The following is a 23164-nucleotide window of genomic DNA, read 5'->3' on the forward strand; positions in this document are numbered from 1 at the left end:
GCGACGCACGTAGCGCGGAACACAACCAAAACGTGCACACTACGTTATCCGCTTAGCCCAAACATTGGCTACGTAGTTGATGTCAACGTTTTCAATGTCCACAGAGGGCATCGCGTTCGGCGATCACGTAAAACCGGGCCGCGGCAGATCTCTCTCTCTCTCACAGGCTTCTCCTCCGCGCTACCGCCATGTTTTTGTTGTAGCCCAGCGTTGTAGATGGTGTGCGTGGCGCGGGGTGCGCGGGTATACGTGTTGCCCTCCGCTTATTTTTTTCCGCGTACGCTAACGCTCGGCCGTTTATTTACGTAGCGTCGCGACGCAGTGCACGGAGACCCGCGCCGTTGGACGCGACGAGGAGCCGCGCGTCAACGCCGAGGCCGCCCCGTAGGCGCGCGCGAGAGACCCGCTGTCGCTGTAGCCGCGCACGCGAGCGAGCGTAACCCGGGGGTGAGACGGGACACGCGCGGCACTAAATGCGATCCCCGTTTTCGCGGAGGCCGTACACGGGTAGGCCCGCGCCGTCGTAAGTCGTGCGGTAGTCCGCGTGGACAGCACGGGTTCCCCCCCTCGCCCCCGCCAGGAAGCCGCGAACGTCGTCCCCTCGTCAGCGACCGCAGCGCGACTCGACGCTATGCCGCGCTGAGGCGCGTGCACTTGTGCCGTGCGTTTTATAACCTGACAACACGAGCGAAGTACCTCGTCCCGTACATCGTATTTATCATGCTGTTGCATCTTTGACGAAGCAGTTATCAAGCGGTAAGACTCTGGCGCGCGCGCGCGCGCGCCTGCCTAATCTCGTCTCACCTCGTGCCGTCCGGCTCTTTGTCCCGATTCCGTCTCGCGCGGTCCCCCAGCATCGCGATGCGCCCATTGTTTAGTTATCGTCCACGAGGGACCGAGCGCTCGGGGACGTTGAAGCGGAGATCGCCCCTACGTTAAGATCGCGTGTTTATTTACGGCCCGCGCTCTTACGTGCTGCAATTTTACGCACGTTGTTTTCTCACGCGAGATTCGTTTCCAGATCGTTCCGGAGGCACGCGAGAACGGGCGCGGGTTACCTGCATTACTGACGCGTCTGTGTTTGCAGGTGCATACTTAATTGAGAGATATCCAAAATGTGGCCGACGCAGAGTAACAACAATTCTAACGCAAACTCTGCGTCAGCGGAGAAGAACAATTTGCGCACTCTGGGGATGACGTCGGCCATCAGCGTGGCTGAACCCAAGCCCATGGACATTGCCAGAACCAACGAATTGAAGGAGGCCCTGAAACCCTACAACGTTTTCGAATCTGAGGAAGAGTTGAATCATAGGATGGAGATTTTAAGGTACGTCCGACGATAATTGTTGACAGTTGTTGATACCTCGCCGACGATGAAAGTACCTGTGCCAACCGCTGGGACCCGCTTATTCTTGCAGCAAACTGAACGCACTGGTCAAACAGTGGATAAGGGACACGAGTATAGCTAGAAACATGCCACCTAACGTGGCCGAACAAGTGGGCGGTAAAATATACACGTTCGGTTCGTATAGGTTAGGTGTACATCACAAAGGCGCCGACATTGACGCGCTGTGCGTTGTACCGCGTCATATATTTAGGTCGGAGTATTTTACGTCCTTCTTCGAATTGTTGAAAATGCAGGAGGAAGTTACGGATTTAAGGGTACGTAACTCTGGCATATATGGCATATATGTAATTCTACCGCACGCCTTATTAAATATATTTATCGCTTCAAAAGAGGCTCTTGTGTGTTGTGCGGTATAGTATTTATACAGTATTTATACGTTTGTCCACGCAAAATGCATTTTTCTAGAGGAAAATATTCATGATTCGTTATAGCTTGTGAAAAAAATCATGTTATACGTATATGCAGTAGCCTCCAGTACATATTGACTTCAGAGCTGATGAATTTATTACATTGTAGGCAGTAGAGGAAGCCTTTGTACCAGTTATAAAAATGAACTTCGATGGTATAGAAATTGACATGCTATTTGCGAAGTTAACTCTTAAGGAAATTCCAGATTCAATGGTTAGTATGTTATACTTGTATAAAAACTAAGTTTCTCACTCAATCTCAGTCTTACGTTCTACAATAAATCTTTGTAAATGTCTGTAGGATCTCAGGGATGACATGTTACTGAAAAATCTCGATCAGAAGTGCGTCAGAAGTCTTAATGGTTGCAGAGTAACGGATGAGATATTGCGTTTAGTACCTAATATAGAAAATTTCAGGTTGGCTCTCAGAGCTATAAAATTATGGGCAAAACGTAAGATAATACAATATTTCAATTAGTTGTGATTTTATAATAACTAATTGCACACAGTGCATAAAATTTGCTTGTTCTAATATCTTTTTTTTGTTATTTTTAGGACATGGTATATATAGCAATGTCTTAGGTTACCTTGGTGGTGTATCTTGGGCAATGTTAGTCGCTCGAACGTGTCAGCTTTACCCTAATGCTGTAGCAGCAACCCTGATAGAAAAATTCTTCCTTGTATTCTCTCAATGGAAGTGGCCACAACCAGTACTTTTAAAACAACCTGATAATGTCAATTTGGGTTATCCAGTTTGGGATCCAAGAGTAAGGGACTATATACTATAGCTTTTATATTTTATACAGGGTATGAAAGTAACGACGTTACTTTTCGTCTGTTGTAACTGTAACGTAGTTATTTTCTTTTTAGTAACTAACGAATTTAACAGCTACTTTTATCGGTACTTATAAATTTCGAACTTAATTATAAAATATAACTATATTTTCTTACATTTAATCTTCAGGCATCGATCGATATTCATAATCTATTATTATTATCGATTGTTATATTTAAGATAAATTTAGAATTATTGCGTTAGTAATTTGAGCGAGAAATTGAGAGCACGATAAAAAAAACTAGCTATTATATATCTATACTTTTTATAGAAATCTAAATTTTTTATTTACATTTTGAGCGTTTTAAAATTTATTTCCTTAAATTTTTTATGATTTTATTTCAAAATAATGATTTTATTAATATCTTTGTTAGTAGAAAAAACTACTACTTTTACTTGGTAACGAGTAACTGTAACTAGTTACTTTTACAAAGTAACTTTCCTATCCCTGATTTTATAAATATTTCAAATAATTCTTGGTATCGAGATAATAATATGCGCTAAAATGTAAAATACATAATTGTTCTTAAACAATTTTATTTGTTCAGGTCAATGTGTCAGATAGATATCATCTGATGCCAATAATTACACCAGCATATCCTCAACAAAATTCTACCTTCAATGTGTCCGTGTCGACCAGAACCATCATGCAAGAGGCGTTTGAAAACGGGCTAGCCATAACCGAGGAGATTATTATGGGTAAAGCAACGTGGGATAAGTTGTTCGAGCCACCAAACTTTTTTGGCAAATACAAGCATTACATTGTATTGTTAGCCAAAAGTTCGAGTGCAGAGGATCAGCTTGAGTGGTGCGGTCTTGTCGAATCAAAAATACGACACTTAATAGGTAACAGATCAAATATGTCAATACATTTACAGAAAGAACATATATTATTTCTCTTTCCACGAAAATACTTCTTTTCTCATTACATGATAGTTTTACATAACGCCCGTAACATGCGAATACAAATTAACGTATTGAAGTATTGTAAAAACTGAAACATGCTTGTTCAATTTAGTGCACTACATGAAACAACAGACATTAACATGACATTAATTTTTGAAACTTAAATTGGTTCCTGAAAAACAATTAGATTGTAACTATTTAACATTCTGTATTTGTTACTTTCTCGTTACTTTTTTTTTGTTTTATCTTGTCATTTTGAAATACGTTGCAAAATAATATTAAGAGTTAGAATAAATTGTAATAACTTTTCAGGAAAATAAGGAGCAATTATTAGCTTTTGCTTTAATCTGAGTCTTATAACGGTGAAATTGTATAGATATGCTTTTATTTTTTTTTTATATGTATGTAATGTGATATACTAATAATCCGCGGATGCCAAATTGGCAAAATTATAACCATTCTCACAGGTATGTTGGAGAGGAATCCTCATATTACTTTGGCACACGTTAATCCGGAAGCGTTTCCACCGTTGAATCCCGAATCGGGCAAACAGTGTTCTATGTGGTTCATCGGCCTGGCTTTTGCTAAGTGCGAAAAGAGCGAAAAAAGCGAGAAGGGCGAGAATATCAATGTTGACCTCACATATGATATCAAATCCTTTGTGGATACAGGTAGATTTGACTAAATTGTACAAATTCGGAATATAATTAAAGACATATAATCATACGAGTATTTGTTTCAGTTGAGAGACAGGCAGAACAAATAAATATGTTCAAAGAGGGAATGTGGATTGAGGCTAAACATGTAAAAAGGAAGGACTTGCATACTTATGTATCGCCGAGTTTACTAAAAAGGGAGAGGAAGGTAAGGCACTATAACTTGAATTTATATTAACATTATTAATTAGTTGCTAAGTGCGAAAAGAGCGAGAATATCAACGTTGACCTCACATATGATATCAAATCTTTTGTGGATACAGGTAGATTTGACTAAATTATACAAATTCAGAGTATTCATACAATACAATGTTATACAAAAGTATACAAAACATACAAATTCAATTAGTACAACATAATAACATTATGTTCTACTGCATAATGTTTGCATATGTATTGTGCAAGATAATGAAAGCAAACTTAGCGAACATTTAAACAGTTATCTATAATCAAATTATTTTATTACTTCAATTAATCGCAATTTAAGATTATTTAAGATATCCTAATTACACTTGTCGCTCAATAATTTTTGTAGGTTTCTAGCGGTGTGCATAGGAACGGCAACATTGCTGGAAATGGAAACGGTGGTAGCGTATCGCCACGGAATCAAGGCGATACAAGCGGCAAGAAGAGATTGTCGGATCAGTCACTCGATGCGTGTGGAAAGAAGCGGCGTATCAATGAGGCAGAGGAGCAAGTGAGTGGTGTACGTATACTATAAAATGTAGTGAAAGGAAAAGATATATTTTTAATTCGTCTAGACGTGGAAGTAAATGTTAACGCATTGTATTTATATACATCGCTTAAACTTATTTAATCCGTTTAGACGGAGAACACAACATTAGTCGTTCAATCTTGCGGAGAAGACAGCAATTCTGGCTTCAGTATGGATGAATACAAACCGAATATATCAACTAATAAGGACGTAAGACATTGTACATATAATAAATAATAATTTTTATAACAGGGTAAAGTAATTAAACGTGAAAATGAAACATAGTAAGTGAAAAATTTTCATTTGCCACGAACATTTTTTTCTATTCCTCTAATCTCGCTAGGTAGAGATAAAAAGGATAGGCGCATGATAATAGTTTCTGCTTTTTTTTTATTTGATATTTTTCCCCTTGCCTAATGCGGTATTCTAGGTGCGTTAGAAATATAAGTATTATCAGTAGCAGTAGTTACTTTCACGATTCTGAAAAAAGAAAAGAATTTTCAGAACTGAGAAAAAAAGAAGGTTATAATGCGGCACTGCAAATAAATATTAAATAGCGTTTTTATTTTCATGAGGGCACTCAATCGCAATTGCGAATACATATTCCAAGGAACGGGAATGCATTAAGATAAACTTAACATTATATTGACGAGACAATTAACATGATACATTCTTCCTTGATGTGTATCTGTTGTGTAGGAAGGACCTACTGGTGCAACTACAGTAGCGCAGGAAGGATTCGTGTGCACCTGATGATCATCGTGGGATTACTGTCTCACATCAATCCACAGATGCTCCTCTGGATCATCTAGACTGTAAACATTTCTCATGCAACCATCCACTGCCCACTGTAAGTCCTTCGTTTCGTAAAAGCAAAACAGCGTCACGCAATGGAGGAAGCTGTTCGGGTGGAATTAATCAATTGACGACAATTTATGTGTTTATGTGAGACACTATAATTAATAGTATTATAAAAAAAAGAACATCGACAGTCAATGGGAACAATTACGCTGGAAGCTTACGCGATTGTGCCAGTGTCTGTGATGTCATTTATATCAGTGGGGTAATAGTTTTGAGATATATTAGAAATTTGCTACCATTAAGGAGAGGTTAAAACCCTATTTCGCTTGGAAACAGAATAGTGATCGTTCTTTTTATATTTCCTTTTTGTATATATCATTTACATTGCTCTTTTTTTTTTATCGATAAACAAGGAACAAGGAACTTAAGATTTGATAATACTTGATGTAACATAATTTTACATAATTTACATGACGAGCAGGAATAGTTTGATCGAGAAAATCACATGTATGGAAATTTCCGTATTTGCGAGTGTTTCCACATGTTAGAAAAAAAAAACAAAATATAAAATATATTCTTATATAAAGTGCATTTTTGTAATGCACCGCGGAATATGCTTTAAAAATGCATATGCGTACGATTTAGTTGTAAGTAGCTCTGATATACTTTATTACTCGTAATAACGCGTCACGTACCGTGATCTGCCTGCTTAGGGATTTGCAAACAGTACTGTGCTGTTAGCGTTTTAATACGCTCTCCACTGTTTGTACCAAGTATGAACTATTATTTACGCGATACTTAATGTTGCTATTATTTATAAGGATTAGGTGTTCCATGCAAGTTGCAAAGTAGAATATTATTTGCTCCTGGAGCTTACCATTGTACACGTAAAGAAAGACGCTGATGGTTTGCTTCATCACGTTTTGCTAAACAGCTGTAATGCAATCGATAATGTAACTGCATTACAAGGATCACCGACACTGGCATAAGCCCGAGGATGTTTCACTTACAATGTACGTAGATAGCAGTCGCTGTAAGAAGCTAAGAAATAGAGAGACTTGCAAATGAAACATCCCAAATAGGCCATTGACTATCTTCTTGACGATTATGTTGCGTAAAACAGTTTCGTACGGAGCCGCCTTTTAGTTTTTGCTCAGAAACAAAGTTGTAGCTTTAACGATTTAGAAACGGGCTGACACTTGGATGATTGAAACCACCTGTCACCAACTGGTGAGTTTGTTCAGGTGTTTAACTGCCCTCGCTCCCAATATACGGCTCTGATCCTGGATCCTGATTCCGATTACCTTCTCACCTCTATTACAGTCCTCGATTCATGTGTTAAAGGCATGTCCACTAATCATATGCTACAAGGTATTTGATGTTCATTCTTTGGTACTTGTAAACGAAACTTGCGAATAACGCAGTGCACGCAGAAATCAAGTACTTGCAGAGTCCTATTCGGCAAGTTAAAGATTTCAAACGCAATTAAATCGTATTAACATTGGAAAAAAAATATGAGAAGACATAAGACTTCTCTCGCCCGTATAACCGACACCCGTTAGCAACTCGATTGTTACGTTGAAATTTTTACTAATGCAGTATATACAATTTAATGGTGACTACTAAGTGAATTTTAAGTGTGTATAACATGGAAATCTCGATTACAATGCTTTGCAAGTGTCATGATTTTATGTTCAGTGATTAGGAATCATTCCGTTACTTGTATATATTCGTACATGCGCCTGAGGTGATAGGTTTCGCTCTTTCAATGCTTGTCTCGTCGAGAGCCATTTTATTTATTGATCGGGATATATACGTTTTCCTATGTACTAAAAAAACAAGGCAGTAATAATGCTAACTCATTTCTTCGCTTTTTCATGAATTTACGCTGATTTCATGCTTGTGAATCTGGGATTGAGGTATATTACGGTACTGTACAAGGAAGACTAGGCCAGTTGGTTTGATCGATCATGAACCCACTCGCTTTCCACATGTATTGACGTTAACGTGACATGATTAAAAAAAACAACGCGATTATCTCTTCAAATAACTAATCATGAGATTGTCTACAGCGAATTCGTTTAGATATCGGTGTGCACAAATGCATTCAATCGAATTCATTGTCAATTATTATCACACGGTACCGTGGAATAGCCATGAGTTTATTTCGTGATAAACGACATTCGTAATTGCCCTCCTATATTCTACTTGAAAGGGGAGGTATTTCCCTACACGTATTTTACTTTTAGTAATTAATCGTGATTTAGAAATTATTTGATTCGTGCAAAATGTAGTCGGGCAGATTTCTTTTCCGTTAAAGTGAAGTAATCATTTCGTTTATTTTTATTTGTCTTCAAAATGTCACCTGAGTTTTCAAACCTTTTCAGTCGCAGAGTCTCCTCTCGCAGTCGCTTAATATATTTTTTTTTATAGTATACGTAAACGTATGCATAACGTATTTTCTGATACTCGTGTACAATAATGATTAAATACCTCATTTACGTTATGTCTGTCCATCAATATCTGTCTAGAAAAATTCTTCGTGACTATGTTAAATAATTTTAGTGTGTTACGAGACTCGTTCATTCATCGACATGCCGTTAAAGTATCGAAGTCCTTTTGTTTTGCATACCAAAGCATAAAGTGTAGCTTTTGTATTTTCTTAAATTGCTCGCCTAATCTTACTTTGCTAGATCCAAGATGTGCTTTGTGCGAAGCTCAATTATTTAAACGAACAGAATTTTTACGCGCCATATTGAGAGAAACATTTTATTCGTATCTTCTGTTGTTATTGACGTCCTTCTTCTTTTACAAATATAAAATCTAAAGTTCTTTAAGTTTATGCAGCTGATATACTTAGGATCCCTAATTGGCGACGAAAAGAACATGTCGCATTGATTGTCCCCGATAAACTGGATATTCATTCATTTTGTCCATTCATTAGCGTTTAACGGTATGTAGGTGTGTGTGAATGTACATTTACGTGCACATACACATACAAGCGCGCGCATACAATTGTATTATAATATAATACAATTATAATTATTGTATTATACTATATATACGATTAAAATATAATACAATTATAATTTTTGTATTACACTATATATACGATTAAAATATAGTACAATAATTTTGTTGTAATTGTATTATAATGTAAGTACGATTATAACAAATTTCCATTTACGGGGATATGTAAATGTGTACTTTTAGCGTAGAGCAATTAAATCCCACAGAGCATATTAATTACGGTGCAATACGTTTTTTTTTGTTTTACTTAGAAAATGATATCGATTAATCGAGAACTTCGCGAATTCACACGTCCCGCACGAATGGCATCATGCAATAAGATGTGACAAAGATGCTAGCGCTTTCATCAACAATACACTGATTGCATATCCATTTCACTGAGTAATTGTCAAAATTCTTTCCGTTTCTCTTCACCCGCATTCATCACCCATGTCGAACATTATCGTTACATCGTACGTAATTAAAAGAACAACAACAGGACAGTTAAGAATCTCATAATGATTTATCTTCATGATGACAATCCTTCGGAACAAATCTCTTCGGTTCACTCGCATCCCTTATGTGCCGCGTGTCGTACTGTGATAGTTTACTATTGCTAATCTCATTGTCCACGGTAGAGCTTCTGTCGCTTTTATCTCGCAACCACTCTCGGGGGGGGGGGGGGGGGTTCCATCACACAACAATATTTCAGCCTTGCGCAACCGAAATCCGCGCCACCAGACGGATTCTTGATCAATGCCCACGGCACTCGGATCTGCCGCAGAAAATCTCTTTCGTCACGTTTAACAGCACATATCAGTTTCCCCGTGCCGTCGACTTCTCGATCGCGCCAATTTCCCGGCCATCCATTACAGCGCACGTTGTCTCGATACATTAAACTCACCGACCAATCGTCCGTATATTCCTGAGAACGTTAATCACCGCTATCTCCTATAATAAGTTCTATAAGGTTTCAGGGATTTGTATTATACTTTTGGCACGGCTTAAACGTGAATTTAGGCGTGCGATAAGAACGTGGGGCCGTTATCGCGATCGCTAACAATAAGCGGAAAGATGAGGTACCTGTCGGCGAATGGAGGCCGAGGATCGCGAACAGTGAACATCAATGTTATCCTTGTACGCCAAATCTTACCTCCCTTATTGATTCGAGGCTGTCATGCGCCCGATTCGTACCTCTTTCTCTCTCCTCTCTTTCTCTCTCTGTCTCTTCTATCTCGGAGATAGCTAGACATGTCTGTAGCACATTCTCAATCTCCGCGTCACACACACACACAGCCTCTCCCTCTCCTGAAAACCACCATCGTGGGGCCGACGTGGGCGTCTTGCAATTTCGATAGCGTGGCAAGGGGGTAACAGGAAGGGAAACGCTACGTCTCTCACCCGCAATCTTATCTTTTATTATATATAGAAAAAAGAAGGGAGAGGAAACACGAGATAGAAACGGGAAATACGCTGAAGGAGAGAAAAAAAGTACGAAGCCAGAGAGGATTTATGTCGCGGGAAACACGGGCTCGATGCACATGATTTTCTCATACGGTTCTCATGCTGTACCGAAATCGCGCTTTAGGATCTCGTGTCGCGGCGTCGAAGCTCCTTTATTTTTTATTTATTGTTTTTTTCCCAATACAGAGTACTGACACGTCCGACTAGCGAAATTACGCGAAATACCGTACCGAAAGTATAAATTTATACGCCGGCAGTCGCAGCTCTCGACAAAAACTCGTTCAACGAGTCATTGTAAGGTAACTTAGATTTGTATGTGCATCGATCGTACGTTCTCATACGCGATGCACTTCCGCGAGCATAACGAATTATATGTGCGTCGATGCGTCCGCGAGATACGCTCTCTCCATCTCCCGTTCCCTCTCGCGAACGATTATTTTGTTTTCCGAGCATTCTCGCGAAAATCCGAGGCAGAATGCGCCGGCCACGTGTGCATCACCCGCGCATAGATCGTGAACGCGCGATAGCGATCACCGATCCCGTCGCGCGGCCACAGCCGGCAATAGCACAATCGAGAAAAATTAGAAACGAGGAAGGGCATAGATAATTTGTATCCTGTGAACATTGTACACTCTGTATCTCTCCTGAAAAAAATAAACGGAAATAAATTTTTCTTTCAACTCCTTCAGCCAAAAAAAAGAAAACGGAACGTCGGTCGCGTTAAGACGAAACGACGTGGGTGAATTGTTTTAAATTACACGTGGTCGTCCCGTCTTGCCGCGATCGGCAGATCTTATTCTCGTAAGTACATCCTGCCCCAGATCTTGTCACTGTACGATATATTATGGTCTACGTGCAGTCATTTATTGTACAAGTTAACCCTTGACGTTTCATTGAGCTCCCGTTTGACAGACTTGCAGAAGCTCCTCGTCAATCCTTAACGATTATTGTCGAGTTGTCGTAAGAGTTGCATAACTTGTACTGTATACGACGGGTATGTTTTCACGTTATAATTAGATTAATTAAAGAATTATAGTTCGATAAGATTTATGTAATAACTTACAAGCAATGTATTGTAGAGAGATAGATATATAGATAAACAAGAGCTTTGTGCATCTTATCGCTAAGAATTCATTCCCAAGTTGAAATTGAACTACGCAGTGGTTCTTGTGGTACGCCATGGATGTCTTTATGATCTGCAACGGAACGCAGCTGCAACCGTGCCTCTTAATTCTCCTTGCAGTTTATTTATAGGTAAATTAAATGAGCCAGAAACACAAAGAGCGGTCGTGCTTCAGATGTTCCACAATTGTCCTATTGGAAACGTTGGCGAAGATCGGTGGAATTACCGTGTCGAACGTTTCCAGGAAAAAGATGTAAACCTTTCCAGCCGTTAAGTATAACGGCTTTCGCGATCGAGCAATGCATATCATTAGAAGACGTACTCGATTGGTATTTCGTATCCACTTTGTAAAAGAACACGCCTAGTCGAGAGCCGCACTCTGAAACATGGTGTATAAAATCACCTTTTTTTGTACAAAGGTAATGGAACATTATTCGACGAATCTGGCAATATTTTATTCAAGAATCAAACACACTTTCGAAGAATTTCGGTCCTTTTCAAGTGAAAAGCGTGACTTAGAATATTATAAAGACGCTTTTCACTTGAAAAGGATCGGAATTCTCGGGCGAAACGTTGTGTGTTTTATTCTTAAAATTAAATTAAATATTGCCGGATACGTCGAATAATTTACCATTACCTTTGTATTAACTATTCACTGGCGAAGAAAAGATTCTCACCTTTATAAATATTGTCACCTTTTTGTGTCAAATTATATCATAAAATTTGAATCTTTTTTTTGCCTTCAGAAATGAACTAAAAAAAATATCAAATGATGTTTTTTTAACGTTTCCCTAACTCTTAGAAATTACATTAATTACGTTACGAATTAAAATTTGTACATTTGACGCTTTATAATCTATTAAACAATTACGAACTATCGAATTAATGTAGTCGACAAAACGTAATCGAATGCTTTGAAAATTTATAATTATGGATTTTCGGTACTTTGTACTCGAGTGAACTAATTCAAATCGTTTTCATTGAACATTTCTCATCAGATGACGCAAGATTAACAGTCACAGCCATGACTGCAACATGAAGCAAACCAAGACACTGCCAGATATCGCGCCAATGCACAAGATCATTCTGAATGATAAAATCGCTCAAAATAACAGAAAAGTACGTTTCAGGTATATCAGATTCATCCCAGCAGTTCATACAAAAGACTACAGTTGCCGGAACCTGTCGAAGAAGCCACAGAATTTTCCGTTATCCGTAGGATAATATTAAACCATAATCTTAAATTTAGCACAGGATCGAGATATTAATAGAAATTAGCGACAATACTGAACAAACAAGGTATTACTTAATTTATTTAACAGTAATTCTGGTTTTCTAGATAGCAATTTAAGTGCAAAGTTCTTCTAAATACAACACTTTTAAGTAAAGTTAGATAAAACATTTTTAATAAAGATTAAAAGGGTTGACTTTCAAATTCTAAATTTTTATCATATGTATACCGACTGGACAAAATTGCAATTGCAGTTCTCTTACGTAAAACTACGAAAAGGCATGATATTTCCGATGATTTAATGAATGATATTGATGCCACGTTGTAATAAATCCTGCTTTCTTCGTCGCAATTACGATATAAAGCTCTTCTTCCTTTGGTTCCCACTCATCATTGTCAATAAGAGTAGTTAATATCTTTTCCATCAGAACATTAAGACATACTTCAACACGATTAATATAGCCGGTAAGACGAAGATAATCTCAACATCTCTAAATAATTGTTAATAGAAAAATAATTATTACTTTATTATACATATATCTTGGTATATAGACGTGAGCAAATGTATTTGCGCGCATATGCACACTCGTGTGTAAATAATTATAACTAGACATAGTGCGATAAGAAATAATTATAATTTCATTGCTGTGCACGTAAAGCGTAACAAAGGAAATTGTGACTTGAACCAATGGAGTTTATATTTATTAAAATCTATAATATTATCTTTATTATTAATTAAAATCTACAATATAATCTAATATATTATAATGGAAAAATAACTTACTTATTTTAATATATTATTTCACAAAGGAAAATAATAGGATAATAAACCGAGCTAATTGCCTAAATAACAACTCTTGCGTGCAAATTTTATTTGTCTTATTCATGCGAACTTGTACGAGATTTGCCTGAGTGTTGCCCGTAAGATATGTTTAGTCTGTGCTTTCGCACGCAACTGGTTAGCTCATGTATTAACGTATAATTTTGCGCGCAAATATCTAACGACTCACGTGTGAAAATGGCTGAACAACGCAAGCAAAATCCTATCCAAGTGCGTCGTCATAACGCTAGATGTTTGCGCGGAAAATGTTTTCTGGGTGTTAGTGTTAGGGATAAATTTAAAGAAATATAAACAATGGGTTGAACGTTTCAATCTGTGATGAGGTCATCTTCAGTGTGATGGCAAAGAACAAACAGTAATGTGGACGCCAACTCATCGTTCGAGCCATAAAGTAAGAACGAAAGTTAAAATTTGTTACAACGCTTACAATTTCTGAAGAAGTAATAGAGCACTTTCTTCGGATAAACTATTTGGTGAGTCTTGCAATGCGAAACATGGAATTGTGCTTTAATCCCTAAGATTGCCACGTTAAACTTAGCTAAAATCGAAAACTGAAAATCAGACGTCTAATTCCAAAGATAAGAAAATAAGTGAAAGATAAAGTTTGCAACATTTTTATTATATACCTGCATTGTTAGACCAAGAATGGAGATTTATAGCAAACTTAAATAGAGCGAAGAATTTCTATTGACAACTTTACAAAAGAGAGACCATTGTTACTTCATAATAGTTCATATAACAATTTATATTTATACAATATTGTCATATTAATACATATTTAACATGTTTTCACTCTGTACTTTATTTCATATTTGAGATTATTAATTTCCCATTAAATATTTGGTAACTATGTTAGGAAGATTTTTGTACAACTTATACTGGAAAGTTACAATTTTTCAAGTATGAGTCAGAATATTGTGCAACAGAAAATAAATTAACAAATTCATGCCTGTTTAAAATTTCTATTCGTATTTCTTTCATGTTTAGAAATAATATTTCCGTGGCTCCGATGATCGACATGTCAACTGATAAACGTGTGGAAAAGCGATACAATGATATAAAAGTATTAGAGAGCGATGACTTCTCATGCAGGGGCTTAGTACTCGCCAATAAAATGAAAGTTCTCTTGATAAGTGAACCATCATGTAGCGACAGTGGCGTTGTAATGGACATTAATATCGGTAAACATATTATTTTTATTTTACACATGCTTGCTTCATGTTTTCAACAATTCTTATAAGAATTCTTAGAATATCTTATAAATGAAGAATAAAGATATTTCTCTAACAATTCTATTACAACTTTATTATAATAAATCTTCTATTTATACGTTATACATGTATCGTAAGAAAACAATATAAAAGAAGGCAACTGATTTTTTCATTTTCATCAATCTTAATTTAATATTTTTTAAGATGTTAACCGTTATAGATCTTTATAACTTCTGTTTAATAAGTCATATTTTTGCTGTATACGAATTCAATAATTTCATGCACCATTTATGAATTCTCCTCGTTTTAAATGCTTTATAGTGTGAATATCACTAATACATTTTCTTCTATATAAATTTTGTTATATCTTATGATAGTGCAAGATATCAAAAGTTAATATATTTCTATTAATGATTGTCAAGTTATAGATTTAAAAAATTATATTACTAAAAAAGAAGTAGTTTCCCCGTAAACTCCAACTAAAAGTAACATTATATCAGTATTATAATTTTCCATTCAATAATATAAGTGTAATATAATACTTTAAACGTGCCGTATACAATAATTACATTGTGAGTAGGAAATTATAATGTTAAGTAAAGAATACAGTAGAAAATGAACGAATTTTAAATATTGTAATATTGATAAATTATGTTACTACAATAGTAATTGGGGTTTACTGAGTTTTAGGTTCTATGAATGATCCGGACGATCTACCTGGATTAGCACATTTCTGTGAGCACGCGTTAATTTTGGGAACGAACAAATATCCTCGGTCGAATGATTATGCTAAATATGTGAAGGAGAACTGCGGTAAAGTCAACGCAGAGACACACTTAGATCACACCGTATATTACTTCACAATAACTCCGGAAAAGTTAACAGGCGCTTTAGATCGTTTTGCACAGCTTTTCTTAGCGCCTCTCTTCCCGGAAAATTCGATTAATCTTGAGCTAAATGCTATACATTCAGAATATGAGATGCATTTAATGGACGATACCCAACGATTATATCGAATGCTGCAATTATCTTTGAGACCAGATCATCCTTATTCGAAATTCGACTCAGGCAATAAAGAAACATTAAACATACTACCGAAGAAAAGAGGCGTCCATGTCAGAAATAGGCTATTGGAATTTCATAAAAAGTATTATTCTGCAAGTCGTATGGCATTACTTATTATTAGTGAAGGTACGGTGATAATTTACCAAAGATTGTTTATAATTAGACCATCTAAATGTTTCTTATATAGTATATAATATACACTGTTGCATCTGAAAATACTTGAATTTTAGGATATGCATTAAATGACAATCAAAGAAATATTAATAATAAATTAATTGATTTTTTTATTATTATTATAAGAAATATTTACACAAAATCTTATTCTAAAAAAAAGGAAAAAGCTTTATTACTATATACATACATATACGAAAATACGTGGAAATATCGATCTTCACAAATTACTAAAATTTTAATCCTTTTCTATAATAGATACATCTGTGAACCAATATATAATTATAATCAATATTTTAAGAAAGGGTCCGCAGAAAACATGCAATATTTATTTATAATCCTAAGAAAAATATCCCATACATTTCTTGTTTTTTAAATAAAATTAAATCCATTGCCATATATAGGCATAATAATTTTTGTTACACATTTATAACATTTATTATACGTTACACCAACGAATAAATCTTCTGTTCAGAGAGTTTAGATGACCTCGAAAACATGATAGTAGATCTCTTTTCCGATGTGACAAACAAGGATGTTGAAATTCCTGATGTATGGTCTGAAAATCCATTCAAAGATGAAGACTGTGGCACTATATGGTACATTGTTCCCATACAGGAAATCAGAAGATTACAGATTATGTTTCCTTTACCTAAACTCGAGCAACAACACCACTGCTCGGTAATAAAATACACTTTTTTCCGGCTTTAATACTTGATATGAACGTTTTTTTAAAACATCATTATACATATTAACACATATAATGTGTATAAATCTAGTTGTATTTTTAAATTTTATATACATATACATACATATAAAAGATGAAAGTTATAAAAGTATCCCGCTTACAAAATTCTCTCTCTCTCTCTCTCTCTCTCTCTCTCTCTCTCTCTCTCTCCCCCCCCTCTCTCTTTCCTTTTTCCTTTTTCATATATTATTTTATATTTATATGTATTGTTCGTTATTAACATAGGCTATCCCTTACATTACACATTTACTTCAACACAAAGGTAAGGGTTCAATATTCTCAGCTTTAAAAGCTAAGAATTGGTGCCACAAAATAAAATCTGAAGAATTCCTTATGGCAAGCAGAGTGAGTATTTACATTATTAATATCGATCTAACTGAAGAAGGTGCTACACATATAGAAGATATTATTCAACTAACGTTTCAATATATCAATATGCTGAAGTTGGAAGGCCCGATCAAATGGATCTATGATGTAAGTGTTGCAGTAAAATTTAAATAAACTTAGAATGCTTGGCAAATAATGATATCCCAATATGCCGGGCATTCTGTATTTTCATATTATGTGTCACGCCTGGACTAATGTGATTTTCTATTTGCAGGAATGTAAACAGATTGAAAATACAAATATTCATTTCAAGGAAAATTCTCTCGACATACTTTCTGCAGTCCGAGCGCTACAGGAACATCCCATGAACGACATCTTCCACGCGGAACATCGTTTCACTGAGTGGCGACCGGACTTGATCGAGGAGATAATGGAATATCTGACGCCGCACAATATCAGGATTCACATGATCGGAAAAGCGTATGAAAGTATAACGAATGAAACCGAAGAATATTTTAGAATTAAATATGTGAAAAAGAAGATGTCCAAAGAAACAATGGATATGTGGAAACAAGCTGGTTATAACACAGATTTGAAATTGCCTTCTAAGAACGAATTTATTGCGACTAAATTTGACGCTAAGCTAGACACTTTCTACACAAACACCTTTCAAATGGTGAGAAAATTTTTGAAACTAACTTAATTGAGTAAATGGGTTTGCCGATCCTGAACAAGCCATTTACGCAAAGTAGAGAAACAAGGCCGGTTTGTTGTTTAAATAATTTTTTCTAACAAAAACATGATTTATGACCCCCCACCACTCTTGATCCAGAACCGGCCTTGTTTCTCTACTACGCAATAAAGTCAGTTTCGGCCATTTTAAAACTCATGTGGTTTTTGCACTTACTGATTCAATTAAAGTTATAATTTTAGCTAACATTAAGTATAACATAATGATACCAATAAAATTTCCGGGAAGCATAAGCCATGTCATGAAACTTGATATGAAGTAGAATCAAATGCTAACGTATCTTACAATAAATTCAATTTTGTTCTATATAATAATAATAGTGTAGTATAGTAATAATAGTAATAATTATGGCGAACTTTTTGAATGTAAATTTTTGCGCTAATTTTTTAAAAAAGTTATGCATTAGTATTTAAACACTAAATTCCATGAAATAAAGACAAGTAGCTTTGATACAAATAAAAAAATTGTGACGAAGAGATTATTTTATGTACTTATCTCTACATACGAAATTTTCCTTTGCCCTATTGCACTACAAATTTCGATATTATTTTATGCAATACATGTTTTCAAAAATATTATCAAGTGAAATTTTATAGAATAGGTCGTCACCTCTGATAGGAGAAGAAGAATGGTTTCCTATTCTTATTGAGGAGCCGTCAGGCTTAATTGACTTGTTTTATAAAAAAAATGATGATTTTCCAGATCCGACAGCGAAGATGATTTTTAACTTCCTTAGGTAAGCAATAAATGTCTTTGTTGGAAACACATCGTTGTTCTAATAAAATATGTGTATAATATTGAGATACTTTTTAATGGCATTTTGAGATATTCTGGCAATCTATACAAATTACAATAACATATTAATTCAAATCATTATCACAGTAATAAGATTAGACATTAATACGTACTGAATAAAATTGAAATAATAAATGGCTTACATGTATTTAAAATCACGTTAGCCTGTAAGAAATAAACCTACATTTATAATTATACATCTTCAATTATGAATAAATAATTTTAAAACAGTTTAAAACAACATAGAACGTTTAATTTGTTTTCAATTCATAGTCCAATCATCTGTGCGAATCCTCTTAATTATAATTTGACTGAAATATTTACTCTGCTACTTTTGGATTCCCTTGAGGAAGAAACATACGCTGCTAAGTTAGCTGATTTAAACTGGAGTCTTATTAATACTCAACATGGAATAAAAGTGAGTGCACATAGTATAACAACAGTAATGTATATCACGCTAATTGTATATTATTTAAATAGGTTTAGATATTGTTAGAATAAAATATTTTTTAATTTATTATTAACATTAGAAACGTTTAAACACAAATTTCTTTGTGCACATAAAATACTGTTTATTTAGAAATGAAATTTTATCTCTCATTTGTAACTATTGTTATTCGAAAATATGGCTAATTATATTTCTGTAATGTTTTAATAACATTTATCAAATATTTTATAAATAAACATTTATTCAAGTGTCATTAATTCTATGTTATAGTTCTATAAAGTTTTTTTTAGAAGAAAACTATTTGATTTTTAGCTCACTCTCACTGGCTATGACGAAAAGCAAAATATGTTATTGGAACAAATCATAAAACGAATGGCGAATTTGAATATTGATCCAAACAGGTTTCAGATCATAAAAGAATGTGTATGTATAACGAGTGCAATCAATTTCTTCAATTTACTAAGCAGCATGTTAATATAAAATAACTTACAGTATACCGAGAACTTGAAAAATTTTATTCATAAACAACCCTATGAACAGGCAATGTATTATCTTGACGTCCTGTTAGCAAAGGAATTTTGGCACGAGAACGAATTATTAAAATTTATTGATTGTAAGTGTAAAAGAAAGCTAACATATGTTTCGGTCAGAATCATTTTTTATTTCGTTTCAATAATTGTTGTAGTCTTTAGAAGGACGAAAGCACTTCTATACAATTAAAATTTCTGTTATATATAGATGTAAGTATCGATAACCTCCAGCGATTTGTACCAAAGCTATTCAGTAGTATGAAAGTGCAGTGCTATATATATGGTAACGTGACTGTTAGTGAAGTTAACAGTACAGTTCAATTAATTAAATCTAACTTGAAAACTGAAATACAAGTACCCGACACAGATGAACCCTTGTTACCAAGGCAATTACCATTGCATTGTGAAATTAAACTAGAAAACGGTAAGCGCATTATCAAAGTTTCTTTATAATAACTTTAAAAAATTAATATGCTTAGAGAACTTCAATTTATATTAAGAGGTATAGTTGTGACCGTTAAAACTTTATTGTTTCGCCTCATGATCTTACACTAATATTAGGATCATTATGGAGGTAGAGAAAAAAATGTGTAAATGAGTAAGACATAATTTCTATATAAAATAAAAATTGAATAAAACATTAATACCACTTTATTTGCAATATAATTCGTTTCGAACATAGTATACCAGTTTTTAACATTCTTTATATGACGTAGTATGTAACAGTATTGTGTAATGATATAAAATGACTGTAGGTTGCCACCTCCTATTTGAAATCGAAAATAATTGCCATAATAGTACTTGTACAATCGTATATTATGCAACTGGTTTTGAGTCAACGAGGTCGAGTTTGTTGACAATGCTCTTAGAACAGATAATTTCAGAACCTTGCTACAATATTTTAAGGACTAATGAACAGTTAGGTTATATAGTAAAGTGTAGCGTACATCAAACGAACAAACAGTTTGGAATGCAAGGTTTGCAAATTATAATACAAAGTGACAAACAACCACACTACGTCGAAAAACGAATTGATTCATTTCTAGATTCTATGTTGGTAAGTTTAATCATGGAAATTTATATATAATAAGAATGTACGATATTAAGTACACTGGGAAAAATATCCGATGAGATATAATCGGATAATTCAATTACATAATAACAAACGGATATATTCGATTAACTTGTATATCCGATGAAAAATATAGTTGGGTTTTCGATCAAATTTCATCGGTAACTGCATTTCATCGGATATATACATAATTTTATCGGAAAAATTAACCATCGGAAACACTGTTCAATTGGTTTAGCCAATAAAAATTTTTCTCGGCGTAGATTCGATCATTTTTCTTAAATTTATCGTGCAATAATCTATAATATTATAATCAAATAAACATATCCCTCCATTTAGAATGTGATATCATAAAACTATGTCTCTGTTAAGGTATCGTTAACATCACCATAATTGCATTTCAGAATCACGTATCTACTATGCCGCACGAGGAATTTGAGGAACACAAGGAAACATTATGTTCAAAGATAGCAAATAAAGTAACTGATGAGTTCGCTGTCTACTGGTACGAGATTCGAACCAAACAATATTGTTTTAGTCGTCCAAAAATTGAGGCGTATGTCACACAGACATTAACGCAGCAAGAATTTCTTGATTTTTATGTGGTAACCACTTTACTTTAAATACATAATGTATCATTCAACGGAAACAAAAATTTTTATCGTAAAAAACTAACATAATATTTTGTGACATATAATTTTTCGAGCAAAATGTTTTCCAAATGGTTGATTAAAAATCTATTTAGTACGTAATATTTGTCAGGAAAATATACATGGAAACTCTCGACGTAAATTGTCGATTCATGTGACATCCACGGCGGCGTCAACGGAACAGAATTCGCCTGATAATACACCCGGAGAAGCTGCTGAGTTGTCGACCGATAAAAAAAATTGAGAAAGTCAACAATATCGTATCATTTCAGAAAAGTTCAAGTTTATATCACGTATTAAACTAATTTGATGAATTTTTTTCTTTGAAAATGTATGTACACTAACAAGGGAAGAACTCACCTTTTATCCACCGATTTTGTTAAACTTTCACAGGAAGACTACGTCCCGTTATTCACTGCCAGTACTGAAACTGTATAGTATACGTGACGTAGACTATAGATTTTTAGTATTGGCAGTGAATATCGCAACGCAGCCTAAATGTCGAACTAGACATTTAGAGGGTTCGCGTTCCTGTCATAATTTTTTCTTTTTTTCACACAATACTTTTATCGTTACGAAGAAAAAGATGTGGGTGTTTGAATACTGTGAGTGAAGTATATTTTTTAAATTAACACATCAGTAATCTTAACTTGCAAAATATTTAAGGCATTTTGCGAGTTGCTAATGTGAATTAAAGTTGCTAATGTCAATAAAAAGACATATTTCATGCACAGTATTCGAATTCTACATATTCTTCTTTGTAACAATAAAAGTATTGTGTGACAGGAAAAAGAAATTATGACAGGGACGAGAACACTCTAGATGTCTAGTTCGACATCTAGTTTGCTGCGCGTAAGCTTGACGGATAGCTCGCTGCGGTAGTGTTAACGTAGCGCGCCAAATTTTACACCGCGATTAGCAAAATTGGTGAGACAAAGGGTGCACATTCCCTTTGTAAGTTATTTATAAAAACGACAAAATAACACTAAAATGAATATTTAATCTGTATAGTATTTTGATTTTCGTATACACAGGGTATACAAAAGGTATATACAATTTGTGTCTAATAATGTTACACAGAAAATCCAAAATAGTACGCAAATTGTACATCCAGGATACATAATTTGTACACCTCTTTAATATCTATTCTTTCTAAAGGACCGTCTACATTGGAAGTAAGCAGTAAGAAGTAAGAAAATCTAACCTTTACCTTTCAGTGTAAAAGCTAAAGTACAGAGATAATTTTTTAAAATATTTGTAGCACTGGTCGAACTACGCTCTAATTCGTCGAGAGTAAGCGCTGTCAGAGCTGAAGTAGGAGTAGGAAATGGAAATGATTAATTTCTTTACTCCTACTCTTACTTCTTACGCCAGGCTTACTTCATCTATTGTAGACGATCCTTAAAAGAGAAATAAATACATATAAGGCATACACAATTTGTATATGGATAAAGACAAACACATAGATTAAGTGTTCATTGAATATCCATTTTCAGAGAATAATGAATTTAAATAAATTTATTCGTTTATTTGCTTAATTTGAGAAAAAATTTGATACACAAATACATAGAAATTAATGAGTTATTTCTTGACGTAATTAATATTTTTCTTAATCTAGCAAGCATTTAATTAAAAAATTATGACTGGTACTTATATGCTTTCCTATATTATAGAAAAAAACGATAGTGATAGTGAATATTTTCATTTGCACACATTATCACGCATTATTTTATAAAACTTTATCATTTTTATAATATTTGTAAAACCAAATATACCCTAAATTCATAAATCTTGACATAGATACTTATACAGTTTATTACTGTAAGAGAGTCTTGTATTATTCTATCTTTATTATTGTGCTATCAAATTTTTGTAAATTTATCTCGTATTGTCGAGAATTTTCAAATATATGAATTAAACATAAGGCCTACATCTTTTTA

General features: G+C 34.7%; 2 protein-coding genes across 3 annotated transcripts; both read left to right on the plus strand.

The window, feature by feature from the left end:
- The first annotated feature begins 191 nt into the window (after positions 1-191).
- On the plus strand, positions 192-9477 carry LOC105562985 (poly(A) polymerase type 3). Of its 2 annotated transcripts, none has more exons than XM_012014206.1 (12): positions 192-756; positions 1088-1327; positions 1419-1662; positions 1925-2029; positions 2117-2267; positions 2371-2582; positions 3199-3496; positions 4024-4227; positions 4299-4420; positions 4808-4978; positions 5099-5197; positions 5687-9477. In XM_012014206.1, exons 2-12 carry the CDS (start codon positions 1116-1118, stop codon positions 5738-5740), a joined length of 1872 nt encoding a protein of 623 aa, XP_011869596.1. In that variant the 5' UTR covers positions 192-756; positions 1088-1115; the 3' UTR covers positions 5741-9477. The 2 variants fall into 2 exon arrangements, with proteins under 2 accessions (XP_011869596.1, XP_011869597.1); XM_012014207.1 differs by having other exon boundaries at positions 4808-4969.
- Positions 9478-13373: 3896 nt separating this feature from the next.
- LOC105563049 (insulin-degrading enzyme-like) lies at positions 13374-22444 on the plus strand. The gene is made up of 14 exons (XM_012014321.1): positions 13374-13929; positions 14444-14637; positions 15358-15858; positions 16379-16584; positions 16877-17125; positions 17253-17654; positions 18326-18465; positions 18798-18942; positions 19285-19395; positions 19465-19585; positions 19711-19926; positions 20258-20559; positions 20979-21179; positions 21337-22444. The coding sequence occupies exons 2-14, from the start codon at positions 14466-14468 to the stop codon at positions 21466-21468; spliced, it is 2898 nt and encodes a 965-aa protein (XP_011869711.1). The 5' UTR covers positions 13374-13929; positions 14444-14465; the 3' UTR covers positions 21469-22444.
- The last annotated feature ends 720 nt before the right edge of the window (positions 22445-23164 follow it).

The sequence above is a fragment of the Vollenhovia emeryi genome, unplaced genomic scaffold, assembly GCF_000949405.1.
Source record: "Vollenhovia emeryi isolate VEMERY1.0 unplaced genomic scaffold, V.emery_V1.0 DF939181.1, whole genome shotgun sequence".
NCBI lineage: Eukaryota > Metazoa > Arthropoda > Insecta > Hymenoptera > Formicidae > Vollenhovia > Vollenhovia emeryi.

Excerpts from the sequence above, each read along its gene's own strand:
- LOC105563049 (XM_012014321.1), top strand. The coding sequence starts at position 14,466 with ATGATCGACATGTCAACTGATAAACGTGTGGAAAAGCGATACAATGAT. Across the intron at positions 15,859-16,378 it reads ATTACTTATTATTAGTGAAG|AGAGTTTAGATGACCTCGAA; the intron begins GTACGGTGATAA and ends TCTTCTGTTCAG. Across the intron at positions 20,560-20,978 it reads CATTTCTAGATTCTATGTTG|AATCACGTATCTACTATGCC; the intron begins GTAAGTTTAATC and ends ATTGCATTTCAG.
- LOC105562985 (XM_012014206.1), top strand. The coding sequence starts at position 1,116 with ATGTGGCCGACGCAGAGTAACAACAATTCTAACGCAAACTCTGCGTCA. Across the intron at positions 1,663-1,924 it reads AGGAAGTTACGGATTTAAGG|GCAGTAGAGGAAGCCTTTGT; the intron begins GTACGTAACTCT and ends ATTACATTGTAG. Across the intron at positions 2,583-3,198 it reads ATCCAGTTTGGGATCCAAGA|GTCAATGTGTCAGATAGATA; the intron begins GTAAGGGACTAT and ends TTATTTGTTCAG.